This window comes from Heterodontus francisci, chromosome 40, assembly GCF_036365525.1.
Source record: "Heterodontus francisci isolate sHetFra1 chromosome 40, sHetFra1.hap1, whole genome shotgun sequence".
Classification (NCBI taxonomy): Eukaryota; Metazoa; Chordata; class Chondrichthyes; order Heterodontiformes; family Heterodontidae; genus Heterodontus; species Heterodontus francisci.
Window position 1 is genome coordinate 11,951,640 of NC_090410.1, and position 11,614 is coordinate 11,963,253.

General features: G+C 44.8%; 1 protein-coding gene across 2 annotated transcripts in view; it reads right to left on the reverse strand.

The window, feature by feature from the left end:
- sympk (symplekin) overlaps positions 1–9,590 on the reverse strand; it is a 46,007-nt gene extending 36,417 nt beyond the window's left edge. For both annotated transcript variants that reach the window (XM_068019055.1, XM_068019054.1), the window contains exons 1-6: positions 9,419–9,590; positions 8,327–8,392; positions 6,784–6,837; positions 5,826–5,899; positions 5,612–5,738; positions 2,863–3,112 (exon numbers count right to left, since the gene is read on the reverse strand). In XM_068019055.1, coding sequence (XP_067875156.1) covers positions 2,863–3,112; positions 5,612–5,738; positions 5,826–5,899; positions 6,784–6,837; positions 8,327–8,392; positions 9,419–9,538 — 691 coding nt within the window. In that variant the 5' untranslated portion in view covers positions 9,539–9,590. The remainder of the gene's footprint in view (positions 1–2,862; positions 3,113–5,611; positions 5,739–5,825; positions 5,900–6,783; positions 6,838–8,326; positions 8,393–9,418) is intronic.
- Positions 9,591–11,614: the final 2,024 nt, after the last annotated feature.

Consider the following 11,614-nt stretch of genomic DNA (forward strand, 5'->3'; position numbering starts at 1 on the left):
TGGAGAACTATAGACCTGTTAGTTTGATGTCAGTAGTCGGAAAAATTTTAGAATCTATTATAAAGGATGAGATAACTGGACACTTGGAAAATAATGATATGATTGGGCAGAGTCAACATGGATTTATGAAAAGGAAATCATGTTTGACAAACCTGTTGAGGATGCTACATGTAGCATAGATAAAGGATAACCAGTGGATCTGGTATATTTGGATTTTCAGAAGGCTTTTGATAAGGTCCCACACAGGAGGTTAGTAAACAAAATTAGAGTACATGGGATTGGGGGCAATATACTGCTATGGATGGAGAATTGGTTAACAGACAGCAAGCAGAGAGTAGGAATGAAAGGGTCATTTTCAGGATGGCAGGCTGTTAATCGTGGAGTACCGCAAGGATCAGTGATTGGGCCACAGCTGTTCATAATCCATATAACCGATTTGGATGTGGGGACCAAATGTAATATTTCCAAATTTGATGAGACAAAAACTAGGTGGGAATGTAAGTTGTGAGGAGGATGAAGGAGGCTTCAAGGGGATTTGGACGGGCTCAGTGAATAAATGTGAAGTGATCCACTTTGGTAGAAAAAACAGAAAGGCAGAGTATCTCTTAAACGGTAGAGGTTGGGAAGTGTTGATGTCCAAAGGGACCTGGGTGTCCTTGTTCATGAGTCACTGAAAGCTAGTATGCAGGTGCAGCAAGCAATTAGGAAGGCAAATGGTATGTTGGCCTTCACTGCAAAGGGGTTTGAATGCCGAAGTAAAGATGTCTTACTACAATTGTATAAAGCCTTGGTGAGACTGCAGTATTATGTACAGGTTTGGTCTCCTTATCTAAAGGAAGGATATACTTGCCAAAGAGGGAGCCCAAAAGAGGTTCACCAGACTAATCCCTGGGATGGTGGGATTGTCTTATGAGGAGAGAAGGAAACCTGGCCTGTATTCTCCAGAGTTTCGAAGAACAAGAGGTGATCTCATTGAAACTTACAAAATTCTTAGAGTGTGAGAGGGTGGATGTGGAAATGGTGTTTCCTCTGGCTGGTGAGTCTAGAACCAAGGGACACAGTCTCAGAATAAGGGGCAGGCCATTTAAGAATGAGATGAGAAGGAATTTCTTTACTCAGAGGGTGGTGAATGTGAAATTCTCTACCCCAGAGAGCTGTGGAAGCTCAATCATTGAACATGTTTAAGACAGAAACTGACAGATTTTTGGATACTAATGACATCAAGGGATATGGAGATAGTGGGGAAAAATGGCATAGAGGTAGACGATCTGCCGTGACCTGTTTGAATGGCGGAGCAGGCTCGATGGGCCCAATGTCCCACTCCTGCTCCTATTTCCTATGATCCTATGGAACAATAATCTGGGGGAAAAAAATCAGACACATGGAGAGGTTTGAGTTAATTAAGGAGAGGCAGCATGGATATATAAAAGGCAGATCATGCTTGACTAATCTAACTGAAGAGAAGGTTGATGAAGAAAAAGCAATGGATGTCATCTAGATGGATTTTAAGAAAGCATTTGTCAAAGTAGCACTTAAAAGGTTAGTTAACAAAACTGAGGCTCATGGAATAGGAGGGTCAGTGTCAGCTCGGATAAAAAAAAAATTGGTTTAAGGACAGAAAACAGCAAGTCGTGGTAAATGGTTGTTTTTCAGACTGTGGAATGGTAGACAGTGGTGTTCCCCAAAGGTCAATGCTGGGACCATTGCTTTTGATATATAAATAAATGACTCAGATATTGGAATACAGAGTAACATTTCAAAATTTGCTGATACCAAACTTGGAGGTGGGGCAGACAGTGAGGATAATGCCAATCAATTGAAATCGGACATAGATAGACTAGCAGATTGGGAAGACAAGTGGCAGATGGAATTTAATAGAAGGCAGAGGTGATGGATTTTGTCAGAAGGGATTGGGAGAGGCAATATAGACTAAATGGCACTTTTCTAAAGAGTGCACAGGGACAGAGGGACCTGGGGACTCATGTGCATAGATCTTTTGAAGGTCGCAAGACAAATTGAGAATGTAGTTAGCAAAGCATATGGGATCTTGGGCTTCTTAAACAGAGGTATTGTGTACCAAAGCAGGGAAGTTATGCTAAACTTTTGTGAAGCTCTGGTTAAGCCGCAAATAGAGTATTGCGTCCAGTTTTAGAACATTTTAGGAAAAATGCAAGGGTCAGTGAGGGCATGCAGAGGAGATTTACCAGAATATTCCAGGGATGAGGAATTTTAGCTACAAGGTTAGGTTAGAGAAGCTGGGGTTGTTCTCCTTGGAGTAAAGGAGATTGAGGGGAGATCTGACAGAAGTGTTCAAGATTATGACAAGTTTAGATAAGGTAGACAAAAAAAAGTTATTCCCTTTAGTTGATGGTACAAGGTCTAGGGGACACAGATTGGAGGTTTTAGCCAAGAGATGCAGGGGGCATGTGAGGAAGAACTTTTATATGTAGCGATGGTAATGACCTAGAAATCACTGCCTACGAGTGTGGTGGAAGTAGAGACAATGAATGATTTCAAAAGAAAATTGGAAGGGCACTTGAGGGAAATAAATCTGCAGGACTATGGGGATGGAACAGGGGAATGGGATGATTGGATTGCTCTACAGAGAGCAGGCATGGACCCGATGAGCCAAATGGCCTCTTTTTGTGCCGCCGTAATGACTATGAACAAGCCATCCCCCAATCTTCTACTGTGCTCAAATGAACAGACAAGGGCAGAATCCATTGGACCTGGCAAAATACCCAACCCAAGAAATTCTGCACACAAGTTTGAAGAGTAGATGGTTTGGACCGTGGGTTCATTACCCTACCCCTTGTCTTATTTCTTTAGAACTAGTAGCAAGTTGTTCTGCAGGATACCTACTGGCTTTGACACAAGAGTGATCCTTCATGATGCGATCCAAGCTAATGTCATTCTCCTGCCGTTTGGGGACATCTGAATCAGCAGTGCGAGGCGACAGCGTGATAATCAAACTCTCGATGAATTTGATGGCGTGAGTGCGGATTCCATCATTGTCAGAGTCCAGCATCGAGACTATATCATCCTTCATGCTACTAACCATGTCCCAGCATGCCTCCTGCATTTCAATGATAACCTTTGACTTCACCATCCACTGATTTAAAAAAAGAACCATAGGTTAAAACCTTCTCTGCAGGAAGAACAGGATATTTACAACATCTAGACTCTGGCATATACAACAACTTGCATTTATCTGACGCCTTTTAAAGTAGAAAATCCCAAGCGTTATCCTGACACCATGCCACACAAGAGGAGATTAGGCCAGGTGGCCAAAACTTTGGTCAAAGAGATAGATTTTAAGGATAGCCTTAAAGCAGGAGAGGAGAAAAAAGGGGGCAAGGTGTTGGGAGGAAATTTCAGAGCTTCAGGCCTGGGTAGCTAAAGGCACATGCCAATGGTGGAGTGAAGAAAATCAGGAATGCATAAGAGGTGAGCAGAGAGTTAGGAAGGAGGCTTATCAACTGGTGTCACATTACACTGTAAATGGTGAAAAGAGCCAGAGTCACGTTTAAACAATGCAACAGCACTTATCATTGTAGATTCATAGAACGGTTACAGCACAGAAGACTGCCATTCGGCCTGTCATGTCTGTGTCATCTCTCTGCAAGAGCAACCCAACCAGTCCCATTCCCTTACCTTTTCCCCATAGCCCTGCAAATTTTTTCTTCAGATAATTATCCAATTCCCTTTTGAAAGCCTCGGACTGAACCTGCCTCCACCACACTCTCAGGCAGTGCATTCCAGATCCTAACCACTCGCTGCATAAAAAGACTTTTTCCTCGTGTCACTGTTGCTTCTTTTGCCAATTACCCTAAATCAGTGTCCTCTGGTTCGGGATCCTTTCGCCAACGGGAACAGTTTCTCCCTATCTACTCTGTCCAGACCCCTCATGATTTTACTAACCTGGCTTTTGTTGGGATAATTAAAACAGAAGCACTCACATTGGTAGAGGGAGACACGCATGGACCACAATGGCGGTGCTCTTTGTATACGTTTTAGGCTATTTTTAGCACTTAAACCAATTGTAAAAGGTCAAGTACATAAATATCAGCAACAGGCTAGTGACCTGAAGCCAACAGCTATCCTTTGTAATGTAGACCATCTCTTGCACTGGGAGGGGCAGGGTCGCAGGATACAGGCGAGCAGTGGGGTGTTGGAGGTGGGGGTTGGGGGCAGACACTGAAAAGAAAAAGACTTGCATTTATATTTCACAACCCCAGGTTACCCAAGCGCCTTATTAGCAATGAAATACTTTTGAAGTGTCACTGTGTAATGTAGCAAGTCGATTTGTTGTGAAGCATTTTTACTTCTCCCTCCCTACCCAGGATGCCACAAACTACCCACAAACACCCCTGCTGAGATCACCTAATTCAGTATAAACTAGGGATCAAAGCTCGGAGGTCAATTCTACATTACTTTTTCGAAAATTACCATCCTTGAGTCCAAATACTTCTGCCCCACTCTACCTAATGTCATCCACAACACGCTGCAAATGTTTCCTTTTCATCCCTTTCGAAAGTTAATATTGAATTATCTTCCACTACCCTTTCAGACAGCACATTCCAGATCATAAAAGAAATCATGGATTCTTTTGCTAATTAACTTAAATCTGTATCCTTTAGTTACTGACCAGTCAATGGAAACAGTTTATCCTAATTTACTCTTATCAAAACTCCATCATGATTTTGCACAGCTCCATCAAAACTGTGAAGCACTTTGTAAAACGTCTTACTACGTTAAAGGCACTAGATAAATGTGCATTCTTGTTAGCTTTTTATAATGTGCAGAATCAGAGAAATTTACAGCACAGAAAGAGACCATTTGGCCCATTGTGTCTGTGCCAGCCAAAAAACAGCTACCCAACCTAATCCCATTTTTCATCTCTTGGTTTGTAGCCCGGTAGGTTACGGCACTTCAGGTGCCTATCCAAGTAATTTTTTTTAATTCAATGAGGGTTTCTGCCTCTACCACCCTTTCAAGCAGTGAATTCCAGACCCACACCACCCTCTGGGTGAAAAATCTCTTCAACTCCCTCTAATCCTTCTATCAATTACTTTAAATCGATGCCCCCTGGTTACTGACTGCTCTGCTAAGGGAAATAGGTCCAGTCTATCTAGGCTCCTCAATTTTATACACTTCAATTAAGTCTCTCCTCGGTTTCCTCTGTTCCAAAGCAAACAACGACAGCCTATCCAACCCTTCCTCATAGCTAAAATTCTCCATTCCTGGCAATATTCTCATAAATCTCCTCTGTACCCTCTCTAGCATGATCACATCCTTCCTGTAATGTGCTGACCAGAACTGCACGCAGCCCTCTAGTTGTGGCCTAACTAGTGTTTTATATAGCATAACCTCCCTACTCTTATATTTTATGCATCGGTAAATAAAGGAAACTATCCTCAATGCCTTCATAACCACTACCTACCTTCAGCAAGCATGGATATGCACTCAAGGTCCCTCTACATATCTCAGTACCCTACCACTTGTGTATTCCCTTCCATAGAGTGGCAACTTCACAGACTGAACTGGGCAGATGAATTGCGGGATTTTAAACACAATGCCCTCTTGGATTCAGGGCCCGCATGCCACCTACCTGCAGAGCCACTTTGTACAGCTGTGTCATGGTCAAAATAACCTTCTTCACCACGTTGACATTCTCGTCCTTTAGCAGCATGTTGAGGTTTGCGATTAGCTTCGGCAGCAGCTCATTATCCCGCTTACTAGGAGAGGAAAAATGAAGGAATCACGGAAGTGATGACTTGCAGTGTTTTAGAAGAGAAAAAAGCAATTAAAAAAAAAAAACTAACCATGCCTCCTCCATGAATCCAATCACAAACTTACGAACGTCGACTGATTTATCCGACTGAAACGCAATGATTTCCTGCGAAGAATAAGTTTTCCACATTACAACACTTCAAAAATATTCGATTGCCTGTAAAGCGTGCTGGGACATCCCAACGCGTGAAAGGCACTATAGAAATGCGAGACTTCCTTTTTGTTCAAACAGCAATCTCGAGGAGGGGAACGCACTACAGGTAGTTTTTGAAAGATATTGACAAGCTGCTGGATTTAGTGGTCAACCATGGCTCAGTGGGTAGCACTCTGGTGTCAGAAGGTTGTGGGTTGAAGATCCACTCCAGAGACTCGAGCACAAAATCCAGGATGTCGCTCCAAGTGCAGCACTGAGGGAATGCAGCACTGTGGAAATGCTATCAAACTGGGGCCCCTTCTGCTGTCTCAGACGGATGCAACAGATCCCCCAGCACTACTACAAAGATGAACAGGGAAATTCTGACCAACACAACTCAAACAGATGATTTGGTCACTATCACACTGCTGTTTGTGGGACCTTGCTGTGCACAAATTGACTGCCTTGTTCCCTACATTGCAGCAGTGACTAAAGGTATGTCAATGGCTGGAAAGCATTTTGGGACATCCTGAAGTTGTGAAAGGCGCTATGTAAATGCAAGTCTTTCTTCTTGCAATCAAAATCAGGTATCTGCTGGGATGGGTCACTGTTCAAGCAAACTGCACCACTTATTCCCTCCCAATTCAGGGGATAGTTACTTCATTAATCAGCAGTGAATTAACACCAGGTACCAAACATGGATATTCACAGTGTCATCTCAAGACTCCACTCTCATTGCTCTCAATAGCCAGGGGAGGCTTGCGTTACTCATGGCTACATTCAAACATTGCAGTTGTTAATGCTGAGAAGAACTGTATGCAAGTTAGGAAAGAATGCTGCTGTACCAGCTTACTCACATCCAGAAAGTTGTCAAGGAGTGTGGGATCCTTATTCAAAATCAGCTCCTGAACCTGGGGAGGGGAGAAATAAATATTGAAATAAAACGCAATCTGTAATGTTGTATGCAGTAATGGAGGACAGATAGGTCAATGGGGATTTAATCTATCAGCTCCTATCTGTAACCAAGCTACTGAGTCCATTGCACTTTCAGTACTGTGAATAGTTCTAGTCTTCAGAATTTGAAAAAGGATATGGAGGTACTGAAGAAGGTGGAAAAGATTTACAAGGACTGAGAGGTTACACCTATCTGGACTGAATAGACCAGGGCTCTTTCTCTAGAAAAGAGAAAGTTAAGGGGGTGACCTAATAGATGTCTTTAAGTTTATGACAGGATTCGATAGGGTAGACGTAGAGAAGTTGTTTCCACTTGCTGGGAATACCAAAACTAAGGGCAATAAATACAATAGTTATTAAATAAATCCAATAGAGAATTCAGGAGAAACCGTCTTTACCCAGAGTGTGGTGAGAATGTGGAACTCACTAATACATGGAGTAGTTGAGATGAAAGCATAGATGCATGCAAGGAGAAGCTGGATAAGCGCATGACGGAGAAAGGAACAGAAGGATATGCTGATAGGCTGAGATGAACATGGCTGGGAGGAGACTTGCGTGGAGCATAAACACTGACAGGAACACGTTGGGTCAAATGGTCTATTTCTGTGCTGAATGCTCTATACAATGAGAGTGAGAGTTATTTTGTGCTGGTTTCTTCTGACCTAGAACCTGTCAATCTGCAACTAACTAATTTGACCCATAGCATCTCCCTTGGGGAGACAGTGGCGTAGTGGAAATATCACTGGACGAATAGCCCAGAGGCCCAGGCTAGTGCTCTGGGGACATGGGTTCAAATCTCACCACAGCAGATGGTGAATTTGAATTCAACTGAATAAATCTGGAATTAAAAAGCTAGTCTAATGGTGACCATGAAACCATTGTCGATTGTTTTAAAAACCCATTCGGTTCACTAATGCCCTTCAGGGAAGGAAACCTGCTGTCCTTACATGAGACTCCAGATCCACAGCAATTTGGTTAACTCTTAAATGCACTCTGAGAATCAAGGATATATAGGGATGGGCAATAAATGCTGGCCTAGCCAGCGATGCCATAGGCGAAAAAGGCCTGCTCTGGTCTGCAAATGAAACTCAAGCCCGACAGAACCACATCCGACCCGAGTCCTTTGACTTTTTCCTGCACCCGACCACTGGAATAAAATCAACTTTATTGAAGAGGTTGTGCTCTAACTTGGATGGAATCGCTCACTGCAGACTAGTGTGGAGTCCAAATGCACGTTTCCCACCTTGATGTCCTGGCTGTCACTGTGTCCGGCCCGGCCCCGAATACCGGACCCAGAAGAGCAACCCGACCCGATCCTGACACATGTCGTCAGGCCCGGTCGGGTTCGGGTTGGGTAGCCATGCTTTAATAGGCAATCCACTAATATAGGTTAAAACAAAAGATTGGTGGTCTTATTGGCTCCACGCAGTCTCTCGCACTACTCACCTGTTTGAGAACACTGATCTTGTTATCGGTGACAATGAGCGCCGCCTGATTCAACAGCTCCACCACCTGCAACACAAAATGAATCAGTTATTCTGCAGTCAGTCGCCAACAATGAATACGTGTGCTGCTTTGTAAACACACAGTAATTGTGATGATATAAAGTGTCAGAACAGCAGCAGGTTGCATTAACTTGGCTTGTATGCCGTTTGACTTTAGACAGTTGGGGCTGATTTAATTAAGGTGCATAAAATGATTATGGGAGTTGATAGAATTGATAGAAAGAAACTATGTCCTCTGGTCCAGAAATCCAGAACAAGGGGAGATAATCTTCTATCAGAGGTAGGCGGTTTAGGAATGAAATCAAGAATCACTTTCACACACACGAGAAATCTGGAACTCATTTTCCCCAAAAGGCTTTGGATGCTGGGGTTCAAGACTGAGATGGATAGATTTCTGTTAGATAAGTTTATTTCGAGGTTACAGAGCAAATCGAATTCAGGTATAGAACCACGATCTAACTGAATGAAGCAGTAGGCTGGAGGGGATGCTCTTCCCCACTCCCCCCGCCTCTCCATCTGTTCCACCACTCCCCTCAACCTGGTCCTGGTCTCTCCCCCTACCTCTTCCCTTCCCCCCAACCCCACGCCCAGTACTCTCACTTCATCCCAAATCCCTTTATCTCCTCACTTCACCTGTTCCCTCCCTCCCCCACCTTATCCCACTCCCAGCCCTCCCCCAACATCCCCACCTCAACTCTCCCTTCCCTTACCCCAACAATGATCCCTACCCCTTTGCCCACCCCGATCTACCCTAGCCCCACCCGCAGCCTCCTCCCTGCACCACCGCCCTATACGAACCCCCTTTCTCCCTTCCTACACCCTCCTCCCTATACCCACCGCCTTTCCCACTCCCAACACCCCCACTTCCTCCTCCCTACACCCCCTTTCCCCCTCCTCCCTATATCCACCCCTTTCCCTCTCCCTACATCCTCCTCCCTATACCCACCCCACTTCCCCCACCCTACACCCCCCACTTACCCCACCCTACACCCACCACTTACCCCACCCTACACCCCCACGTCCCCCTCCTCACCCTCTCGCTGGTTGTCAGGCTCTCGATCGCGTTGTTCTCCTCCTCATTGAAGTACTGGGTGGCAAGACAGCGCCGGAAGGAGCCGCTATCCGAGGCCGAGGCCGAACCGGTCGTTGCCATCTCCGAGCCTGGTTCTGGAGGCCACCCCACTTTCGACCGCTGAGTCCTCCGAGCGGCACTGCGCATGTGCCGAAGGGCGTGCGTACTCTCCCACTGCGCACCCAGCACCCGAACTACAACTCCCAACGGTCCCCGCGGCAACCACAACACAACCAACTTTATTAGCACCAAAATAACAACAGAAATTGCTGGAAACAGTCAGCAGGTCTGGCAGTATCTGTGGAGAGAGAAAGCGAGTTTACCTTTCAGGTCGGTGACCCTTCATCAGAACCTCAGTATTCTTTTATTTTCTAAAGCAACATTGTTCCCAACATTACTCTGGGTCATCTAAACAGGGATAGTTGAGATTCCCACACAGATCCTTGTGGGACACCAGTAGTCACAATCTGCCAGTTGGAGTACCTGCCTATTATGCCTACTCTCTCTCTTCTGCCCCGCAGCCAATTTCTGAATGAAGGGCTGGAATTTTACCCTTCCCAAAAGAGCGGTCTGTTGGTGGGATTTGGGGGGAAGGTGGATGCGGGGTGTAAAATTGAGTGGGAGGCTGTGGGAGGGGGGCCTTCCTGACCTGTTCCCACCCCTGCTGCTAATTTACATGGGGTGGGGGCTGCAGACCAATTAAGGCCCTTAAGGGCCTCTGCCCATTGCCAAGGGGATTTTATGTTTTGCTGTCAGGTGGCTGAGGCCTCTGAAAACCCGCCTGATAAAACTAAGGGGCTTTCAGGCAGGCTGGGGGGAATGCCCTCCTGATTGGGCACCCTGTGTCCCACGGAGGGCTGCCCCCAAAGCCCCCTTAACTAACCCCACGCCCAGTTGCCCCGCCAGGGCCCAACCGCTTGCCCCCGTCGAGGCCCAAATAACACCTCTTATCTGGGGCCATCCGTCGTTTACAACCGGCAGTTGGGTGTAGTCCCAGCAGTGGCCGCCACTCCTGGTGGTAGTGCTGCTGGGTCAAAGAGCTGCCTGCTGATTGGCCGGCAGCTCCATTAGGTGGGACTTACTGCTTCAATGAGATGAAAGTCCCGCTCAAGACCAATTAAGGACCTGGGGACCGTAAAATTCAGTCTACGTCCCAAGGCCCAGCGGAGGCAGCATTACCACCGACATTTCAGCCGGTGGACTGGTTCCGCACCCCACCACCCCCGCCAACCACTGTAAAATCCAGCCCAAGGTATCCAGACTCTCTATCCTTAATTATAGACTCCAGCAGATGTGAGGCTAACTGGTCTACAGTCACTGCTTTAGCTCTCTCATTTTTGTTAAGTAGTGAAGTAAAATGTATAATTTTCCAATCTAAAGGAATGATTTCTGATTTAAGAGAACTTTGAGACATTATATTTAGGACATCTGTATTAGTCTTAGCTACTTTTAAAATTCTGGGATGGAAACCATCTGGTGGTTTGGATTTGTTGCTCTTTTGTTCCATTACTTTCTCCATTACTGTTACCTTGTTTACATTTATTTTGTTCAATCTCTGTCCCTGTTTCAAAAGTAGTCTCCTTGGGTTGTCTGGCATGCTGACTTCTTCCTCAACTGTAAATACTGATGCAAAGTAATTATTCATCATACCCAACATTTTCTTATTTTCATTGACAATTGACAGCTCTATTTCACAAGATACTTATGGATGAGAAAGTCATTAGCCCACCTGAATTCATGCATCCAAAATCCAAATCATTGGTAGAGACGTGAAACAGTAGTGACCGGGAACTCCAAACTCTGGTATAGCCCACTCAGGACCATCCCTCTTTAGTTAATTTTAACTTTACCCACCTAGATCTGATGAAAATATTTTCTATGTTTCTATGAAACACCTAATTGATTAAACACTGATTTTAAATACATGATATTTTATCGATTATGTATTGAATAATCTATGAAAACTAAACATTTATGTATTCAATAAAATTATCTTATTTTAGTTTTTAAACTAATGTTATAAATAAAAGCAAAATACTGCGGATGCTGGAAATCTGAAATGCAGTTCTGAAGAAGGGTCACTGACCTGAAACGTTAACTCTGCTTCTCTCTCCACAGATGCTGCCAGACCTGCTGAGTATTTCCAGCATTTCTTGG